The 21,837-nt window shown below is 33.4% G+C and overlaps 3 protein-coding genes, 1 non-coding gene and 3 pseudogenes across 13 annotated transcripts; 3 read left to right on the forward strand and 4 right to left on the reverse strand.

Moving 5' to 3' along the window:
• The first annotated feature begins 303 nt into the window (after nt 1-303).
• On the forward strand, nt 304-3,986 carry AT2G03980 (GDSL-like Lipase/Acylhydrolase superfamily protein). Of its 4 annotated transcripts, NM_126435.3 has the most exons (6): nt 304-495; nt 638-701; nt 2,096-2,435; nt 2,660-2,790; nt 2,880-3,101; nt 3,187-3,870. In NM_126435.3, exons 3-6 carry the CDS (start codon nt 2,153-2,155, stop codon nt 3,652-3,654), a joined length of 1,104 nt encoding a protein of 367 aa, NP_178483.1. In that variant the 5' UTR covers nt 304-495; nt 638-701; nt 2,096-2,152; the 3' UTR covers nt 3,655-3,870. The 4 variants fall into 4 exon arrangements, with proteins under 4 accessions (NP_178483.1, NP_001325155.1, NP_001325156.1 ...); NM_001335210.1 differs by lacking the exon at nt 304-495 and having other exon boundaries at nt 573-701; nt 3,187-3,798; NM_001335211.1 differs by lacking the exons at nt 304-495; nt 638-701 and adding an exon at nt 1,813-1,990.
• A 1,457-nt stretch (nt 3,987-5,443) lies between these two features.
• On the reverse strand, nt 5,444-6,030 carry AT2G00360. 2 transcript variants are annotated; one of them, NR_143606.1, is made up of 2 exons: nt 5,768-6,030; nt 5,489-5,511 (listed from the first exon to the last, which is right to left on the reverse strand). It is a non-coding gene; the product is annotated as an uncharacterized misc_RNA (transcript). The 2 variants fall into 2 exon arrangements; NR_143605.1 differs by having other exon boundaries at nt 5,444-6,030.
• A 333-nt stretch (nt 6,031-6,363) lies between these two features.
• AT2G03990 lies at nt 6,364-8,272 on the forward strand (annotated as a pseudogene; the record flags this gene model as incomplete). Its single annotated transcript has 1 exon — nt 6,364-8,272.
• A 735-nt stretch (nt 8,273-9,007) lies between these two features.
• On the reverse strand, nt 9,008-9,583 carry AT2G04000 (annotated as a pseudogene; the record flags this gene model as incomplete). Its single annotated transcript has 2 exons — nt 9,008-9,181; nt 9,404-9,583.
• A 761-nt stretch (nt 9,584-10,344) lies between these two features.
• On the reverse strand, nt 10,345-12,403 carry AT2G04010 (annotated as a pseudogene; the record flags this gene model as incomplete). The annotated part of the gene is made up of 1 exon: nt 10,345-12,403.
• A 3,269-nt stretch (nt 12,404-15,672) lies between these two features.
• Nucleotides 15,673-17,162, forward strand: AT2G04020 (GDSL-like Lipase/Acylhydrolase superfamily protein; the record flags this gene model as incomplete). 2 transcript variants are annotated; one of them, NM_001335212.1, is made up of 5 exons in its annotated part: nt 15,673-15,955; nt 16,106-16,236; nt 16,312-16,536; nt 16,624-16,707; nt 16,838-17,083. In NM_001335212.1, 5 exons carry the CDS (start codon nt 15,673-15,675, stop codon nt 17,081-17,083), a joined length of 969 nt encoding a protein of 322 aa, NP_001324400.1. The 2 variants fall into 2 exon arrangements, with proteins under 2 accessions (NP_001324400.1, NP_178485.1); NM_126437.2 differs by having other exon boundaries at nt 16,624-17,162.
• Nucleotides 17,163-17,928: 766 nt separating this feature from the next.
• On the reverse strand, nt 17,929-19,007 carry RGF3 (root meristem growth factor). Of its 2 annotated transcripts, NM_126438.3 has the most exons (3): nt 18,849-19,007; nt 18,595-18,641; nt 17,929-18,354 (listed from the first exon to the last, which is right to left on the reverse strand). In NM_126438.3, exons 1-3 carry the CDS (start codon nt 18,922-18,924, stop codon nt 18,145-18,147), a joined length of 333 nt encoding a protein of 110 aa, NP_178486.2. In that variant the 5' UTR covers nt 18,925-19,007; the 3' UTR covers nt 17,929-18,144. The 2 variants fall into 2 exon arrangements, with proteins under 2 accessions (NP_178486.2, NP_001324399.1); NM_001335213.1 differs by having other exon boundaries at nt 17,937-18,354; nt 18,595-18,994.
• Between the last annotated feature and the right edge of the window lie 2,830 nt (nt 19,008-21,837).

Consider the following 21,837-nt stretch of genomic DNA (forward strand, 5'->3'; position numbering starts at 1 on the left):
TTTTAAAACATTTCAAAATAATATATTTTTAATATTTTATGCTTTAATAATTATTAAGTTTTATAAAATAAAATAATTTTATATTAAATTTTTTTCTTCAGAGAACTACTCTAAGAGATCCTACCATTTAAGTATGAAAAATAAAAAACAAAAAAAAAACACAAAGCTCTTTGGTTAATTTTTCTGAAATTTAATTATAGAAAAATGGAGAGAACCCTTAGAGAGGCTCTCTTCTTTGGAGGTGCTCTAATTTCGGTTGAGTTTAGTTAAAGTTTTACAAACCCAAATAAACAGAACCGAACCGAAATAAAAGAAATGCCAACCCCTATTCTGTAATGAAATTACATTCTACAATTTATTGACCTCTCAACTACATTTACTAATCTTATCATTTAATGCATGCTATAAATAAATAGCTTTATCTTGTGGTACGTCTTTCTTTTTATGCATCTCCTTCAAAGGTTCATTTTCTTTCATTCTGAGTTTGTTCCATCGGTACTTCCTTATACTTTCTCGTTTCATTTTCGAGATTTTTTTGTTTTTAGTGTCCTTACAAGTAACATCATACTTTGATTACTAATAGTTTCATGATTCATCATTGTTGTTCATCATCTAATGCTCTCATTTCCTCACGCAGCTCCAACTTTCAAACACAAGTGCTTTTGTCTTAAGACCTTTTCTCTTCGGGTTCGTGAGTTAAGGTAACAACATTACTGATGATTTTGGTACAATTAATAAATTTCCCTAAGATTTTTTTAGGATATTATAAGCTTAATTTTTAATTTGTATAGCTGATGAACAATAAATCACATTTATTGTAGCCCCATGAAGCATGTCTCAATTGACTTTTCTTGCTGCGTTTATACCATTAGATAATAGATAGCGATAAGAAAATTAAATGGCCAAGAAGCATTGAATAACTACCACGTTTTAAAATGGTATGTACATTAGGTAGGCACGCAAACTAATGTTACTACACAATAGTCCATTTTTATTTGTTTAGATATGTAAAAATCGTGTCCCAAATTTCTTCTATTATTTTGTCGTATAGAAGAAAGAAACCTTTCACGGGATATGATTGGTTGGACTTTAAAATTTTTTTAAAGTCATTAAAAAAACTATAACCTCAAAATTGAAACAATTATGATATAGCTTTTCTATTTTTTCTCACAGCCTAAATAATATTTTTTTAATTATTTTGGCTGTAAGTACAAGTTATTCTAAAGCACAAGTTTATGGTTCTTTTTTTCTTTTCATTTTATTTTTATTTTTGTAAAAACATTACTATAATTTTCATATATATATATATATATATTAAATTTAGTTTTATGGATATAAATAGTAGATAAATATCTACTTTATGACATATATATATATAACTCACATTGTTTTTAATATATATATATATATATATATATATATTAATTAAATTGATATTTGTGAATAATATTATATAACACATAAATACATTTTACAAATAATATTTTTTTTGTTTAAAAATACATACAACCAAAATCTTATTTCTACAACCAATTTCTTTAAGTAATAATATTATATTAATAAAATCTACAATCTAATTTCTAAATCAATAAAACCTACAGCTACAACCATCACACCTACAACAAAAAATATACAAAAATAAATTTACAGTTACAGACGAACCAATCACCCACATAGCTTCCATTTTTAAGGTATATAGTCGTCTAGATTACTATCACAACAATTTAAAAAATCTAGCTTTTTTTGTTTTTGATGTAAAGAAATCTTTATTATATATTATAGACTAAAAACGCTTTTTTAACACATGTACGAATCCAATTTCTTATTTTTGGAAACTAGTGTTAACTATTTATCTCTTCAAAACAGCTAGAATTTTTGGTTTTATGTTTTAGTGATGCAGAATTACAACGCAATGTTAGGTATATATTAATTACTAAAACAATGTCTTGATGCATAAAACGTTGGAAATGTTATTTTTAGGCACATATAGGTTTGTTAAAATTAGTTAGCTGTTTTTTGTTGTACTATTAATTTTTTTTAGTATGTGTAAAGCTTTATAATTGACCTCAATTTTCATCTTTCTTTCAATTTGCAGGGTTCTTCTTCTTCTTCTTCTTTTTTCTCTAAACTGGAAAATAAAGAAGAAAAGAACATGGATTTGCATTCTTGTCTAAACTCATACTTTCTTTTGCTCCTCCTCTGTCTTCTTAATATTACCACCATTAACTCAACGAAGCCATTAGAACAAGAAACAGTGCTTTTTGGCGGCAACTTTCCGGCTTTTTATGTTATTGGAGATTCATTGGTTGATTCAGGAAACAATAATCATCTTACAACGATGGTCAAATCGAATTTTCCACCTTATGGTTCGGACTTTGAAGGTGGCAAAGCCACCGGCCGTTTCAGCAATGGCAAAACAATTGCTGATTACATTGGTAAGAGCAAAAAAAGAATCATGATAATGTTTTAAATTACTAACTCTTTTATAAGGATTTATGTTCTATCGTGTGATTAACTACGTAAAATATAATATTGTCACATACGAATTATTAGTATATATATAATTTGTTTATATATATATTTCTGATATAGTCCATTTCTTATATTTAAATTATTGAAGAAGTCTTAAACGTGTTCCTGTTATGGTCATTTGATTCAGCTATCTACTATGGTCTTCCTTTGGTTCCTGCTTATTTGGGATTATCTCAAGAAGAAAAGAATAGTATCTCAACTGGTATTAACTATGCTTCTGCTGGCTGTGGGATTCTTCCTCAGACAGGAAGGCAAATAGTAAGTTTTAGTAATATTCTACAAAAAAATATTTGCATTATTGGTTTCAAAAGAAAAAGTAGTCTAATGGGTTTTATTTGTATGAACAGGGAACATGTCTCTCGTTAAGTGTCCAAGTCGATATGTTCCAGGAGACCATCACAAACAATCTGAAGAAGAACTTCAAGAAGTCCGAGCTCCGTGAACACTTGGCTGAATCGTTGTTTATGATCGCCATTGGGGTTAACGACTACACATTCTTATTTAATGAAACAACCGATGCGAATGAGTTTGCAAACAAGCTTCTTCATGATTACTTGCTTCAAATAGAAGTAAGAGGAAACTAAAAACATTTCATTTTTTTCTTGGCCACTACTAAGACACATTTAACTAAAAAGATTTTGATTTTTGTTGCAGAGATTGCACAAGTTAGGAGCAAGGAAGTTCTTCATCAACAACATTAAACCATTAGGATGTTACCCAAATGTTGTAGCTAAGACCGTGCCACGTGGAAGCTGCAACGATGCTTTGAACTTTGCGGTCAGCATTTTCAACACTAAGCTTAGAAAAAGTCTGTCTCGTATGACGCAAAAATTCATCAAAACGTCCTTTTTATACTCGGATTACTACAACTACATGTTGGGACTAAGAGGACCTTCAAGCAATCAAGTTGGTTCGAGTCTATTGAACGTGACAAGCCCATGTTGTCCTAACGTTTATGATGGAGGTCAATTGACAAGTTGCAAGCCTGGTTCGATCGCGTGTAAGGCACCCGATACTCATATTTTCTTTGATCCGTTTCATCCGACTCAATTGGCGAATTACATGTATGCGATTGCGTGTTTCCACGAGAGAAGTATTTGCCATGTGATATTGGAAGATTAACTTTTGTCGGCAACAATCTTTTTTGTTTGTTTTAAACACCAATTTGGTTGTTGTTTGTTGCTTTCAACTTTTCAATATCATCAGAACTTTTAAGATTACCACTTTGGCATACTTGGGGATTAAGCACTCTATTTTTTTTTTGTTTATTGTGTTGTATTCCTTTCTTTTTTAAAACTAAACAACTACACCGAAACTCGTCTTGGTCTCGTGGATCCAAGCGCGTCCTCTCTTAAACAACATTTGCTTGGTTATTGTGTTGTATTTCAGTACTTCATTATGTCCCTTTCAATCAAAAAAGAAATTCATAATTATAAATTCAAAGCTAAATTAAATGGAAATAATGATAAAAACTTTAAATGGACCAATTCCAACCTTGGAGTCTATCGCCTCTCGGTTTCACGTAATTAATAAACAAAATTATAATGTTGATGATTCGTTTACATATATATCAGATTATAGGTCTTTAATCGACTTTAAAATAAAGATAAGTGAGCTTGCAAAAGTGACCAAAAAATGACAACTAAAGATACGTGAAAGATTTGTCTAAACAGATTATTGCTCTATGATCATGTAAATTACCAAAAAAAGAAAGTAAAGAGGTGTTATTCGTTTATGATTTTAAAAGAGTTTTAGTGATTTAAATTGTCATGTAAAATCTGTTGTTATTCAATCAAGATTTTTTAAAAGTATGTTAAAGTTTTGTGTTATTCATTTAAGATTTGTAAAAAATAATCTAAAATCTTCATAAATTTTGGGTTATTAGATACATACTCTTATAAAGTCATTAAAAGTTTTGTGTTATTCAATTAAAACAAAAGAATCTTTGATTGTTAATGATTGTTAATAATTTAAATTATTGTGTTATTGATTCATGACTTCTTACATTTTGTTTTTACAAAATAATGTCATGGAAAGTCATGAAAAATATTATCAAAATAAAGAGATTGTTTGAGAAACTTTACAAGATTATGAAAAACTAATCAACAAGATTATAAGAAATTCTCTAACAATCGTTTAAAATCTTTCATTTCTTTACTTTCAAGAATTTAATTGAAGTGATCAAAATTCCTTATAAATTAAGAACCAATAAGATACGTCTGGACATTAGCCATTACTATTTTGTTTTAAAATTAGCCTAAAAAGGAAGTTCTCAAAAAATATTAAAATAAAATATGGCAGCTGTCCTGAATAAACGAAGATCGTTTCCTTGAATATTGAAAATGTATATGATAAGTCAATGATCACGACAGCGATGATGATCACTGGCTGAGGCACGTTAAAGTTAGTGGGTGTATTTGACACCATTAAACTTTGTAAAAACGTTTTAATTACATTAAATTTTTAATATATATGTTTAATTATGAAGCTTTAACCTAATCTAATCTTTAGAATCCAATTTATTTGTAAGTTTTTTTTAGTCGTGAATTTATTAAATAAAAAAGGTGAACGATCTGTGTCCGTCTAGAAAGTTTCATATAGCACTATAACTACACAAGATTCGAACCTCTATCTCAGTTTTCACAAAATGGAAGTTAAAGTTCAATTTCTCCCTAAATCGAAAGTTCGAATCATAGATCTCTATAAATTCGTATTTCACGGTTTATCTTTGGTTTACTGTATCAAACCCAATATCAAACCAAAATTAAATAAACTTAACCGAATTAAAATCGATTTAAGTTATCCCAACCCAAAATAAATACCAAATGTAATTATTTAACATCAATAATAAAATCTAAATTCTAATGGATTTAGAAAGTTTTAAACAATTACTATAAAAAAAAGGCAAAAAAAAAAAAATGAATCTCCTTTCGTCTTCTTCTGTTCTTCCTCCTTCCCTTTTCAAATCCCAGATTTTTTCTGGAAAAATAAATAACAATATACAAGTTCATGGATTCGTAAAATCTTCTCCATGTGAATTGATGTTAATCAAAACCCAAATTTAGAATTGATGTTAAATTCGAATTTTGCAATTTTGAATCAAATCCAAAATCATTTTTTTCTCGAAATGACATTAATTCACATGAGAAACAACTTCTAGATTTCGAATTGATGTTAAGATGAAATCAAATTTCGCAAATAGTCTCTATCTCAATTAACATCAATACACATCTACCATTGAAAGCTCGAGTAATTGAATCCATTAGTGCCGCCGGTTCAATCTCCCCAACACACCGCAACAAATCCCAGCCATTATATGTCAAACACCATCATCACAAAACCTTTCCTCCAATTACAGATCAAATCAAACAAGTCTTAGCAACTCTACGATTTTGGTTTTAACTTGTGATGTTGTCAAAATCTGGGATTATTTGGAAAAATCGTCTGGCCAGTCCCTTTTTTACAAAGAGTAAGCCAAAAAATCCATGTAAAAAACAGAAACAATTTTTGATTTTTTAAATTCGAAATATATGGATATTACTAGTATATCCCCATCTGAATCTATTAATTACCAGAAAACCCATGGTTCGTTTCCGAACCAAACCACCCGAATCACTTTTACTCATTATTTGAAAATCAAATAAAAAAAACCCTAATATTTTCAGGGATTTCCCAATTCGAATTTCATTCTTTTTCTCATTACAACCGTTTTTGATTTTTCTTCTTCTTCTCCTTAGTAACCGCTGAAATTAACCGCAACATTCCATATTTCTTTAAATTCAATCGATTGTTCACCAGTATTTCTGTTCTATTTCCGATTCGAAATCAGTCATGCCGCCTAAGACGCGTGGAGGAGGTCAAGGGAAAAGAAAGGAGAGAGAAGCGTCGGCGCCGGCAAAGACAGAGAAAGTTAAGGCGCCGGCGGAGAAAGTGAAGGAGAAGGTGCCCGCGAAGAAAGCGAAGGTTCAGGCGCCGGCGAAGAAAGCGAAGATTCAGGCGCCGACGAAGAAAGTGAAGGTTCAGGCGCCGGCGAAGAAAGATAAATAGAAAGTGCCGGCTGAGGAGCAGTCGCCGGCACAAACGACTGCGACGGCGATGCAACCAATGTGGCTCCAACGACAGCGGCTCCAACGACAACGGCTCCAACGACGGCTCCAACGACGGAGAGCCCGTTGCTTGATGATTCTACATTTTATGATGCTCTGAAGCATATTCCTGCTGAAGAAATTCAAGAATATGCAAACTGATGAGGTGGAAGATGAAAATGAAAAAGAAGAAGCAAGTGAAGAAGAAGAATCAGGGAGTAGTAGCCGAACCTTGGGCTCCGATTCCGATTCAGAGGAGACGGAGACAAACAAAGAACTCGCGTGTGCTAATCCCGTGGAAGAGGCGGAGAGACAAGATGACAGCCTAGCCGTTATCGAGGAGGAGGACGAGAGGAGCTTCGCGAGCGACGAGGACGTCAATGTGGATAAGTCCATGGAGGATGAGGGAGACGAGGACGAGAGATACGAGGACGTGATAGTGGAAAAACCCGTGGAGGAGAGGACCATAGACGAGGACATCGCAAATGTGGTAAGTATTCCATTCGTAATACCGATCTAATTGGGTAATAATGCAATTGTGAACTGTGGACAGTACTAGTAACATTGGGAAATGCTATGTTGATATTTATGTAATATAGGCGGATGTGGGTAATACCTTAGAGTAATACTACAATTGTGATTTATCGATAGTTAGTACTAATAACTTTGAGAAATACTACATAGTAAAATAGGAGTATCTGTGTAATACTGGTAATTACGGGGAATACTTCTGAGAAATACAGAGTAATACTGTGGTAGTACTATTTACAATTGAGTGATATATGAATAGTAGGATTTGTGTAATACTGGTAATTTCGGGGAATACTTTTTGGAAATACAGAGTAATACTGTGGCAGTACTATTTACAATTGAGTGATATATGAATGAATGTTTGTTTCTTTCAGGATATGGAGGAAGCGATGGCAATGCAGCCACTTGGTATGTACTTCCCGGCGTCGGAGTATACCAAGAAGATGAAGTTAGCAACGAGGTGTTATATCTCGGAGGTGTTGAAGACCTTCGCTGACTTGGAACATCCTCTAACAGATGTTGAGAAGAATTATTTTATGGAGCATCCGAGTTTCAAGCACATCTACCACCTGCCTTCCGGATATACCCACAAGTTAATGGAGATGTGGATGCTTTTTCTTCGAATGGCATCTATTGAGAAGAAGAAGGAGGTTTGGTTCGTTGTTAATGGAGTTCTCATCCGCTATGGTATTAGGGAACATGCTTTGATCTCTGGTTTCAACTGCAAGGCCTATCCAGCTAATTATCAGAGTGCTGGTAATATGAACTTCGCCAACAGGTACTTCAAAACCGGGGTAATTAGACGTGAAGACGTGAAAACCAAGCTAATGGAGATGGAACCGGCTAGATCAAAGGATAGGTTGCGGATGGCGGTCCTCTATTTTCTATCAAGCATCATTGTCGTGCCTACTAAGACCGGAGAAAGGGCTAGTCCAATTGATGATTTCTGTGTTAGGGCTGGGCTGCAAGTGATCTTACGTTTTGTAAGACATTTCCATGGGGGAGATATTCATTTGAGTACATGTTAAAATCGATCTCACACACATTGGATCATTTTAACGGTGTCGTCCCGAACACTCAGTCACCATGGCCTGTTCCCGGATTCTGTGTGCCGCTTGAGGTAAGTCACATGTTTTATCCTTATGGAAATGGAGGAAAAACAAGCAACGTTCAAAGCATTTATGGATGAGATGAAAGCCAAGGTAAATCTGGGTAATACCGGATATACTGTTCCTTAATTGGTAATATCGCGTTACCAAGGTTTAACTAAATTAACAATGCAGATGTCTCATAACCCACCAGATGATGAGGAATCAACAACCAAGGACAATGCGACTGCTCCTGTTGTGCCCAAACGAGTGACCCGTTCAACCCGTGCAAAGTCTAGTAACGTGTGAAAACTATTCGTGTAACTTCTCCGGATTTGTATTTTGATTTCTTGTACTTTGACTTTGTTTTAGGATTTCGCAAGTACTCGTAAAACTATGTTTGGATTCAATTAATGTATTAGGATGTTTTATGATATTGTTAACTGAAATACGGGAAATACCTCGTGCTACTACTACTAAGATATTGAATTTTACTGAAATACTGGAAATACCTCGTACTACAACGACTAAGAGATATACTGGAAATACAAAAGGCTACTACAACTAAGAGATATACTGGAAATACAACATGCTATTACTATTAAGAGATATACTGGAAATATCAAACTGAACAACCATAGTATTACCAATCAAAGAGAAGTCTTACAATCAAAGGGAAAGTCTTACAAAGCATACAGAAAGTCTTACAAAGCATAGGGAAAGTCTTACAAGCAAATTAACAATAAGATTAAGGAACAATAGGATAACACATTACTTCTTTGGAGCCATAAGATTACGGAATACCACTTTGCTCACGTTCACAATCTCTGCACGGTGGGCTTTCAATCCTTTTTGCATTTCTTCTATGAGATATTCATGATTTAGAACTTTCTTCCGATTGTAATCAACACTCTCCCTTAAGCTACTCACCTCTACTTCCATAGCCTTATCCCAAAGTTTACGGATGTGCATACAATCAGTTCTATCATCCAACAAAGTACCAAATATTTATCAAATATAGATCTAGATCTACAAAAACTAGAAAAACTTGTGCAGTATTACTTGTTCTAGGCAGTATTACCAAAACGGGAAATACTCTAAAATACCAAATATATCTAGATCTAGATCTACACAAACTTGAAAAACTTGTGCTCTACATCAACATACCTTAAACTTCTCGCATTGATAGTATCTCTTTTCATCCTTTCGAGTGTCGACAATGCTACCACCACATGGACAAAACTTAGGAATCCCTTCCATCATCGCAACCATTTCCATTTGCGCAATGGCTCTCTTCACCACTTTCATATCATCGTAGTAGGGGTCTCTCTCACACAGTCTATCCATGGTAGAAATATGAAAGAAAGATGAGAGATGTGAGAGAATTCGAGTCGAAGAGAGAGATGAAAGATGTGGGAGAAGAGAGATGAGAGATGAAAGAAAAAGAGGAAAGAAGATGAAAGATGAAAGAAAGTTGTAAGAAGAGATCGAAAAAGAAAGAGGAAAAAGAAAAAAGTGAAATTTTTGGTTTTGGAGGGAATCTCAAAATTTGTTAGGCGCCAAAAATTTTGGGGGAAAACCAAAAAAAATAATTCCCCACGTGTGCGCCGTTTTTTGGAGATTTTTGACATGTGCGCAGCCTTTTTACAGCATAGTATTTCCTAAAGTTTTGGTAGTGCCAATTTCTCAAATAGTATTACTTTCCATGTTTTTCATGTTTAGCAGTATTTCCTATATTTACAATTTGTTTATTTAGTAGTACACTGGATTGAACTTTATAAATATAGAGGTTTAAATATTTTATGCAATTATAAATTAAATATATGTAGCAATATGAATTTTTCATTTTAAGTTGGTGATAATATTAAAATTGAGCTTAAAAGTATGAGGGATATGTTGTATTGAGTCTACTAAAGATAAGTTAAAACGATTTAATATTAAAATTTCTAACTTAATTAAGTATAAATGATTAATAATACATTTTTATCTGTTAATAACTCACTGTATTCATTTTCATTGAGTTTTGATGTAAACAAATTCGAACTCCATAACACCAACTTAGTATTACCAGTAGTACTAATATGACCACAAATTCGACAGAAACAGACATGATATTCATCATCCATAATGTTAATGAAAGCGGCTAATGCATGAATACAAGGATATTTTTGGATATCGAAAATCTTGCAACTGCAAGTTTTCAAAAGCAAGCTCACCGTATAATCTACTCCTTTGTCGCATGTGACTACATATTCACGATCGAATGAGTTTAGCTCCACCACTTTCAGCTTCTCGGCAAAAACCAACAAATCATGCAAATAATTCTCGACCAAAGTCACCATCTTATTTTCTAAGGATCCAGACGCGGCTTCCATCCGATGTTCATTAAACCAAACGAAGATTTTTGTGATGATCGCATCAAGCATTGGTATTAACGAGTATTTCCTTGCGTTTTTAAACACATTGTTCAAAGATTCCACACAATTGCTTGTGTATAAGTTGTATCTTTCTCCGGGAAAACCACACCTTGCCCATTTTTTTTCACGGTTGTATCCTCCAAATACTTGGTCGCCTTATGATATCTCAACTTAAACCCGTCATACGCTCGGTTGAAGTCCGCCACGACGTAGATCCGACTTAACTCCTGAAACTTCCATGCGAGTACGTCTCGATTGGTGTGAGTAGCATGACTTTTCACATTTTAGGACAAATGCCAAATACAATACCCGTGATGAGCCGCGGTATACACGTTCCGTATGGCCTTTATGAGGCTTGCATTTCTGTCCGTCATGAAAACCAATTCTAAGTATCGGGTACAACCGTTTTTAGCTTCTCGAAAAACCACTCCCAACTAGCATCATTCTCACCGTCGAGTACGGCAAACGCTATGATGTAATGGTGACGGTTAGGATCTTGAGCCGAGGCAAACACTAGCACTCCGCCATATCCGTTCTTCAAATGTGTTGCATCCACAATTAAAACTTTCCTCATCACTCTAAAACCTTCAATGCTAGCTCCCAAAGCTACGAATACGTACTGAAATTTATCATTCTCATCCAATTTCAGATAAGTAACTGTACCATCATTTACCTTCTTCAACATGTATAAATAACAATTGATATCCTTGTAGCTTTCTTCCGGGCTACCTTTTAAATCATAAATCGCATGATATTTCCCCCTTAGCGCTGTCGAGTATGATACTTTCACACCTAATTTCGTCTGAACTAGCTCCATGATAATTTTTGGAACCGGAGTTTCCAACTGTCCCAGAAAATGATCATGAAGGAGAGCTGCGACTAATTGTGGGTTGCCTTTTCTTTTCCTGAGCCTACTACTACCTTTACTTAGCCGAGTGCAACTATGCATCTTATTGTACCTTCTAATCGAGAATATATCAGTATTACTGATATTGGACGCTCGTAAACGCCAAGAACAACTCTCTTTGGCACACTTTAGGACATAACGCTCCTTATCCGACTTCTTAATCACATAAACAAAACTGTTAGCAAATGCAGCTCTATCCACCACCTCGTGCAATGCCGCCTTGTTTGGAAATTCTTGACGTAAGGTCAACCCAATTCCGTCTTTCCATTCTTTTTTAAACATACCCGGTTCTACAGCAGGTGGCGACTCAACATACTGTTCCCCCCTATCAGAATTATCCATAGACTCATCATAGCGTGTTTCATCTTCTTGAGTCCCGTGATCCTCCACTATTGCCTCAAGTTGATGTTGAGTTCCTTGTTCCTCTTCTAATAAGACGATGAGTGCACCATCATCCACTCTCATTTCATCCTCCTCTGAATTCAACTCCGTATAGTTCTTACCAACAGAACTGTTACCAACTCTAGACAATTGCTCGGGCAATTGCTCCGGCTCGGGCGGTTTAGAGATCTCCTCCACAACCAAAACACTTCTCTGGTTATTTTTTGCGGATGTTACATAAACAAAGACATCCTCATCATCACAAACGTTCATTTCTTCCTCTACTCCGAACAACCGTGGATTGTACCTCATATGCAATTTTACCTTATTTGCATTTAATCCAAGCTTCGTTATTATCCTATCTTCTAACATTGAGAGAGTAATCTTCTCCCCTAATGTCTTCATCATCACATTATACATGCGACCTTGGAATTTAAAATATATGATCACGTTCTCTTTCATTGTAACCTGCCAAAACAATACACATACTCAGTCAATATTACTAGTATTACCGATTCTAGTACATTTTCAGTAATACTAGTACTAATTCTGAAATATTACATGTGTGAGTAATACTATTACATATATGAAATAATACGTGTCTAAGTAATACTGGTGCTATTAAAACATACTATCTATATAAATTACGGTACTACTATAGCTAGTTCGACCAGTATTATTTTCGCGACAAGAACAAATATTCGATTTGAGTTCAATTTAGTGTGAATCAGCATGTGAAATCAATTGCTTACCCATTAACAGACCAAATGAAGCCTAAATCTATACTTAAACTTCTAATGTAGGTGCTAAAACACAATAACCCAAATCTAATTGGATTGAATCTCAAAATCCTCAAAATATGTAATTCAAAGCTTTTGAAGCTCTCTCCATACCTGGACTTAGTAGATTGATGCAGCTTGCAGGAGGAGAAAAACGACAATGCGGCTCGCCGGAGGAAGAAGCCCGAAGAAGAACGAGCTCGAGCTTTTTCTTTTTCTTTTTCCGTTTTTTTTTTTCAAAATGTTTAGAAATACAGGGGTAAATTCGTCTTAACACAATTCCTTAACACAAAGGGGATATGAAGACTCTAAAGTGGTTTTGCAGATTAGTTGTCCCACAAAAGGGACACAAGAGATGATCATTCGATTATAAGAGGGAGGAAGGAAGAAGACGAAGGAGATGTATATTTATTTTTAATTCTTTTCATCGTTTTTAAATAATTATTTAAATTAGATTATATTATTAATATTAAATAATAACATTGTATTTATTTTGGGTTGTGATAATCAGGTTTTAATTCGGTTTAGTCTATTGGGTTTTGGTTTGACATGGGTTTGGCACAGTAAATCAAAGATAAACCGTGAAACTCAAATTTATGGGGACCTAGGATTCGAACTTTCGATTTAGGGAGAAATTGGACTTTAACTTCCATTTTGTGGAGACTGAGATAGAGGTTCGAATTCTGTGTAGTTATGGTGTTATATGAAACTTTGTAGGGAGACACAAGTCGTTTACCCAAATAAAAACAATTAAAAATTACACAAAAATATTACGAGGATACGCATACCCGTTAATGTCTTCTAATAAAATCAGCAAAACAAACTCTATGTTCAATGCAAAGCCTCCTCGCAAATTCCCGTCCCCATCTCGTAGCACTCCTCCCGCCGATGCAAGTCATGGATTACCCTTAGAAACACTGTCCGTATTAAGTTTAGTCCAGCCCACATAAGGTGGAGACCGTGCAATCAACCTTGTTACCCACGCAGGTTTGATCACCCTTCCCATCATTACGAAGCTCCATTATGTGGTAACCTACATCTTTAAGGATATTCATGAAACTCTTCGATTGAGGAATAACGGCATTATGACCCGTCTTCAAAGAGCAGTGGTTACCGAAACTTTCTCTTTCATTCTCTCCAACCACATCCGACTATAGTTCCGTAGTCACCCTTCTCCTTGTTGATGAGCAAATTCAAGTAGCTCTTCTCGTGCCAGCGAGTATCTCGGCCATGGAACCTCATCAACGTCACTTAATCTATTGACTATGACTATTGTATCGTCTACCGCTTTACCCGTGGATGATGTGTCGACAAACCGTGTTATCACTTGTGCCAATTAGCTTCTTAGAGTTGGCTTCCAAGCTTTCATGGATCCTTTCTCGATTTCTTCTAGCTATCCTTTTGTAGCTTTTGCTTGTCCCTTGTTCTTATGTTGTTTCTGCCTTGTTCCTAGCCTTATAACCCTTGCATTTGTGGTAGTTCTGGTTCTTCTTATATTATGATGAATGAAACAAGTATTTTGACCCAGAAATTTTCTTTCATAAACCGTTTTTATTAATATGAATTATATTTGGTTATCCTAAATTATTTTTGGTTATATTAAAATTAACGCGACTTGATTATATATTTGTATGTTATATTTAAATATGGTTATATTAAGTATGTTAAACATGAAACTTGATGAGTATATATTAATATCACCCATAAATTTGCAATTTGTACCCCAAGGTGGTGCATATATCAAATACTTTTGATTATCTTTAAACTGCACAAACTTTTTCGATTTCCAGACTAATACACCAATTAATAGGCTATTATATGCCTCAAACCGACCATTTTCATGGTGCCTCCAACGTTCACATTTGGATAAATCGGAAAGAAATAGAAAACCAGACCATAAATTTTAGTCAAACCAAAAATTAGAAAATTGGCAATTGATACCAGACAAAAAAAGATATGTTACCTCTGTGTCTAACGCTATATTCTCTCCTTTGTTATTTATCTACTTGGATTGTAAATTTGGCTCCTAGTTCTATATATGAAGGAACATATCCAAGGTATGTGTTATTTGTTAACTTAATCATTCACTAGTTGTTTCGTATCCAAAACAAGAGTTGTTGAAATCTTCAGACACACTAACTATTCGGCTCCGGGTTCTATCAAGATCCAAAGTATGTGGTATAAACTCTGTCATTCCACACTAATTATTTAATGCTATAAATAGCTTTGATCTTCTCCATATTTCTTTATTTAAAGATTTGGCTTTTTTACCTTTGCTTTCACTTCTATTCATTGTCTTCCTCTGTTCCATTGGTAACTTCCTTGTTCTTTCATCTAAGTGTTCTTTTATCATAGTTCTTTTACTGACACTTTATACTTATCTAGTGCTCTCATTTCCTTACGCAGCTCCAAATTCAAACACAAGTGATTTTGTCTTAGACTGTCTCATGCGATAAGGTAACACTACTATATATTTTGGTGTATTTCATAGATTGCCATAAGATTATATATTTTAGGATTAAAAGCTTAACAATATTTGATAGAAGTACGTGGGAATTAGAATTTCAATATCCTTACGTAGATTCGTTTAAAGAATAACTAATTCTAGGCTTTTGCATGGTGTATTTTTATTTTTAGTGTGTTTGACTGTTTGTTATTTTGTAAATCAATTATAATAACCAACTTTGGATTCAGTGTTGGAGCTAGTTATCTTCGATGCATAATTTTGTTTTAAACTTTCTCTTAAATTTTTCAAAGTTTTTAATTTTCTTTTCAATTACCGAAGCACAAGTTGTAAAAAAAGTTTATATTTTTTTTTCTGAATATAATTTAACTTTATATTAAAAAAAAAAATGATTATAATTAACTTTTCGCCATCATGATTTTTTTTCGCAGGGTTTATTTCTTTTGAACTCTTTGCTCTTAAACCGGTGGAAAAAAAAATATAAAGAAATGGGTTTGCCTTCGTCTCTAGAGTCATACCTTCTTTTGATCCTCCTCTCTTTTCTCAATGTCTCCACGATATACTCATCGAAGCCATCAAAAGAAGAAGCCGTGCTTTTTGGCGGGAACTTTCCGGCTTTTTATGTTATTGGAGATTCACTGGTTGATCCAGGAAACAATAACCATCTTCCGACGATGATTAGAGCGAATTATCCACCTTATGGTTCTGACTTTGAAGGAGGCAAAGCTACCGGACGTTTTAGTAATGGCAAAACAATTGCTGATTACATTGGTAAGAGTAACGTTTTGTATTTCTAATTGTTCTTTAAGGAGGGACATATGGTCTAGGCCGTGTGATTTTATATCCATAATTTAAAACTATTGAAAGTCTAAACTATTGATTAGTTTTAAACGTTGTCATGTATGTTTTTTTTTATTTCAGCTATTTATTATAAGCTTCCTTTGGTTCCTGCTTATTTGGGATTATCTGATGACCGGAAGGACACTATCTCAACTGGTATGAACTATGCTTCTGCTGGCTGTGGGATTCGTCGTCTCACAGGAAAGATAGCGGTAAGTTTCACTAGCTATTCTAAAAAATAGAAACAAATAAGAAGAAGATCTTTATTTGATACTTTTTATGAACAGGGAAAATGTCTATCGTTGAGCAAACAAGTCGATTTGTTCGAGGAAACCATTGAAAAGCATTTGAAGACGAATTTCAAAACGCCATATGAGTTGAGAGAACACTTGGCTCACTCGTTGTTCATGACCGTGATTGGGGTTAACGACTATGCATTCTTCTATACTAGGTTAACCGATGCGAATGATTTCGCAGACGAACTTCTTCATAAGTTCTTGAAAAAAATAGAGGTAAAAGGGTATTCACAAATTATTTACTTACGTGTAATAATGTTAATCAAGATACATCCTACTAAAGACTTTGATTTTTTGTTGTAGAAATTGCATAAGTTAGGAGCAAGAAAGTTCTTCATCAACAACATTAAACCATTAGGTTGTTACCCAAATATAGTAGCTAAGACGGTACCACGAGGAAGCCGACGAACGTATAAACCTTGCTATAAGCATTTACAACGAAAAGCTTAGAAGAAGCCTGCCTGTTATGAAGAAAAAATTAAACAACACTTCTTTTTTATACTCTGATTACTTCAAGTTCATGTTGGGACTAAGAGGACCTTCGACCAATCGATATAGTTCGAATCTATTGAACACGACAGGCCCGTGTTGTCCTTTAGATTATGATGGAAGTTTAACTTCAAGTTGCAAGCGCAGGTCAAAAACGTGTAAAGCACCAGATTCTACTCATATTTTCTTTGATCCGCGTCATCCGACTCAGTTGGCGAATTTCATGTACTCCATTGCGTGTTTCGACGAGAGAACTATTTGCCATGTCGTGTGATTTAAATTTAACACCAATTTAGTTGTTGTTTATTTCTTTCCGCATGACTTCTTTTGAACACTTTTCTACCAAGTCTTGCCGTTTTTTGAATATTGAATTCAACGTGATTGCTTTTTGAATATCAATGTTCTATAAATAGGTCACTCAAGCAGTCGAAACTCAAAACTCTATAGTGAGAAAAAAAAAAAACTCGGTTACGCGAATTTAAGTGGAGAGGCTTATTTGGCTGGATCCTATTCACTTTCGCATACATTTCTTAAAAATACAATTATTATGAAAAAATAAAGCTTTAAATTATTTCTTGTTTTACCAAAAACAGTTATTTTACCTATTTCTTGTTTTTATATTACTCAAACAGTTTTTTTTTCTTCTTCTTAATTTAAGAATAATAATTCGTTTCAAAAAAGAGAAGTCATAGATCATATCAATGTTAAAGAGAGCGCTAGGCGATAAGCGGCAATGACCCAATGCCTAGCGCCTAAAACGCTTAATCGGGGCCTAAGCGATTTTAGGCGGTTAGTGCGTTTATAATATAAATACTATAAATATGATTTTATACATAAATATTATAGAAAATATCTATAAAAATAGTAAATATGTTAAATCATAAAAACAAATTAGACAAAATATATATTCATTTAACTATATCAAACATTAATTATATGAACATTTATAATTATTTATATAAATATAAACTTAGTTAAAAACTAGAAAAATACACTAAACAAGGTATAGTATATACAATTTTAAGCAGGTTAGACGGTTGTCCAGGCGTCGCATGAATGCCTAGCGCCTAGTCGGGGCCTAAAGGCCCGCGTAAACCCTTTTTTCAAACACTGAATCATATACATAACATATATATATATTAAAGAAAGCTTCAAAGGTTCAAAATTTTGGTTTACATGTAAACCATTAAACAAGCCGTTACAACGTAAACAAAACTTCAAAAGCATATTAATTAAACACACCATATAACAAACATATTTCACTTAATATTATAAGGTTATATATCTATAGAGATATTCATATGTAGAAGCTGGCATGCTTATTATTATTTTATATTAGTTGTTCTTGGGAGGATGATGCTTAGCTCTCCAATAATCAGCAGTGTAAGCTACAAGTCCATCTTCTTCAACACTTTTGCTTGAGTTTCTCTCTGTCTCTCTATTTCCTCTCTTCATCTTCGTTTCAGCTTCTTCTTTTTCGCCACTTGCCATCATCAGTTTTCGTCCTCGTATCATCTTTTTCATCACATCACCATATTTAATCGCCTGCTTTAACAATTACCAACGGTTTTGGCGAATAACTTGTTTGCTTATATGAATAAAAAACATCACAAAAATTTCCTTTGGTAACTCGAGATATAGTAAACATTTAAGAGTTCAGGAATTGAATATACGTGATTGATAAAATCATAAGAAAAACATGAAATTTTGACGTGAAACTATTTACAATTATGTTGTTTCTCAAGTTACCGATTTTCAACAGAGATTTGTATTATATATATATACCTTAGCAGTTGAAACGAAGTCACGGCTTGACTGTTGATTCCCATCTTCTAAAACCATAGAACAAACAATTAGGTTATTATTTATCTACACTTGAGTAGTGATTCTAGTAAGACAATAATTGTCATGCATGCATGTGTATGTATAATTATGCATGCAACTAAAAGTAAAATAAAAGTTAGAGACTATATAGGCTTTATGATTTTGCTCTTTTAGATGCAAAAGAAGATACTGTGAGGAGAGAGAAACACACAAACCATGAAGTGAATAGCGAAAGGAGAAACATAAAAGAAGAATGATCAACACACATAGAATCTTTGACAAAGTAGTCATGACTCTTTTATATTCTCCTTCAAAACTTGATATCTTCCTTTATTTTTCTGATAATATTTTCTTACAATTTAAGCAGGAGGTAGAATTATTAAAAGCAAGAGATGCGTCTATATATAGGAGATTAGTGGCCATATGTTTTAAGTTCGTGTATCTATAATTAGTCTTTGACCATGTGTCTCTGTTAACGTGTAATGTATGAATTCTTACGATGAAAAGTTGTACTTGTAAATATTTACGATTCCTGCCATAACGTCCATATTCAAATAACTCGAAATATATTTATATTGTGACATACACATGTATATCTTATATCTATATGTTTTTTTTAATAAATCTCATCGACTGATCCGGTATAAAAACGCATTAAAGTGTTTCAGAGTAAATTTTTTTCCGAAAGGTCACCACATTGTCTATTTCGAGTTTGAAATGTTTTCTGACTAGTATCAGGGGTAGCCAGATTAGATATTACCTACTACAATGTAAACTTTTTGGCCCAAATCCAGATTTCTCACATATATATAACTTTTGTTTTTAAGATGAATTTGAACTTGAGTTAGTTTCTTCAAAGCTTTCCCCAATTTTTCCTTACCACTAGCCCACAACTGTTTCTTATATGGTATATCGTGTTTTTATTTTTTCAGTTTGTACTTTCGTCAAGCCTAAAGTCGTAAAATATAAATGAAGTTGTGATTTGTGAATACTTTCTAACAAGTAGGGAAATGTATTAAAAGTGGAATTTTAAGAGATTTGTGTAGAATCTATTTATGGACCTTTAGCAAAAAACAACCAAACAATGATCTGTTTATGGGTTCGAAATGGTAATAGTAGAATGAGTATAGCTCACAACGAGAATAAACGTAGATAGTCCAGTCCGAACCTAATATAAACAAAATTTGAGTAGTGAATATGATGCGAATATAACTATTAGATTTTCACTAATTTTATAACCTTTGGAATAGTCGAACTTTTATTGATTAAACTTGTATCAGTATACAAAGTTAAAATTATATTTTTTAAAGTTGTATTTCTACTGCTCTATACACCATATGTATTGTTCAAATAATTTATAAGGTAATAAATGTTAAGACCTAGGAGATCAAAAGACTCAAACTATGTCAACAACAATTCTTTTCTTCCCATGATTTTTTAAAAAGTTATATTCAAGTATTCTCGCAAATTGATAAAACAAAGGGAGACTAGTCTGCATAGATGCTCGAGTTTGCACATGTTTCTCTATTTTGTGGAAAGTAATTTGTTAATCTCAATGCCCTAATTTCTATTTATGTTTTGTTAAACTACTAGATATCTCATAATCCTTCGTTTTTCACAAAGAGTCCTCGGTACTAAAAAAATGAACTTTATATTGTACGGACAACATAGAAGAAGAATAAGCTGAAATTAGTTACCTTTTTTTCTCTGACAAAATGAACTTTATAAACAATACATAATTCATCTCTCTTAAATTTCCAAAATCTAAGAGATCCGTTTTATTCTAAACTTTGATTTATAATTTAAGAGATTTAAAGTTTGATCAATTTTTTTTTGTTGCGTCTAAAAATCTCTAAACATCGAAGGATGGAGACTGAATTGTGGTCCGTTAAAAATTGGTATTTGTAAACAAGAAAACAACATTACGTAAATTGTAATTCATAAATTTGCGTGCTTTGTGCTTGTCTACCTCCACACCGGCTTACGATGAACCACACTCTTTTTAATATTCAAGACTTCTATATAATCATTATATCGTATATTCATATATATATATATATATATATTATATAAATAAATATTCTTTTCTGTTTTCTGTGTTACTAACTTTTATTATATAGAGAGAGATATTCAATTATACCCAATACAAGCCTATATAATTATCAAAATTAAGTGGTTTTTTATTTACCAATTTGAATTCTCTAGATATCTTACATACGAGGATGTGCTTTTAGTCAAATGGACTTAACCATTTGATTCCGCCTTCTCCACCGGAATTCGATTTCACTAAGTTGCGTTATCCCGCAATCCCGCATAGTAGGGATTGAGTATTGATCGGGTCTTGTCGATACAAAGATGTAAAAAAAAAAATTTTACATAGTCTTTTTTTTCTGTTCTTATTCTTTTTTTTGGGGGTAAATATCTGTTATTGAACATTATAATTCAAACACTTCCAAAACTTTTTTTACCTTGTTCTGATATTGATGCAGCGTATCTTGAAGACAAATGCTCCTCCGGTATTCATCACGTCCGAGGAGATTGTTTATTGCTTTACTTTTGGGTTTAGTTTCATATGGACTTAATTAATGTATATTTGGGCTTTGAATATTTGATATTAGTTTGCTTATTCTTTAGGCTAGGGTTTCCATTCTTTTTCTCTTATTTTAAGAGATGTAATTCATTATTGTAATTAGTTTTTGATTATTGAATAAACGAGTTTTAAGAGAGCTTGTCTAAAGCCTAGAGAGGAGGACTCTCAACCCTAAAAGCTTGTGTTCAAGCCCTGCAAGGAGGATTTGCAAAACCTCATCGATATCGTTATCGATCTCGACCTTATCTCTATTGCTTCTTCATCAAGTTTCGGCGTTCTAAACAAAATCCGTTCGTTAATCCGAGTTCTCATAGAGATTTTGTGTTTTCGTCCGTTATTTAGCTTCCGCTCTCCATCAGATATTACTTTTGTTCAGTAGACCATTCATAAATACCTGCCTTGGATCCAAAAATAGGACAAATAAACATCATTTGCATCATTTTATTATTCTTAAAAGAAATTGCAAATTTTTGACCAAATTGCAAATATTTTGTTTTTAGGTTATACCCAATACCCACATACTGTATTATAGTCGTAATAAAAAAAGGAAAAGTTGCAAAATAAGTAGAGGACAGTGAGAAGTTGGTAACTATATATGTTTTGGTTAATTTAGT

Source organism: Arabidopsis thaliana, chromosome 2, assembly GCF_000001735.4.
Source record: "Arabidopsis thaliana chromosome 2, partial sequence".
Classification (NCBI taxonomy): Eukaryota; Viridiplantae; Streptophyta; class Magnoliopsida; order Brassicales; family Brassicaceae; genus Arabidopsis; species Arabidopsis thaliana.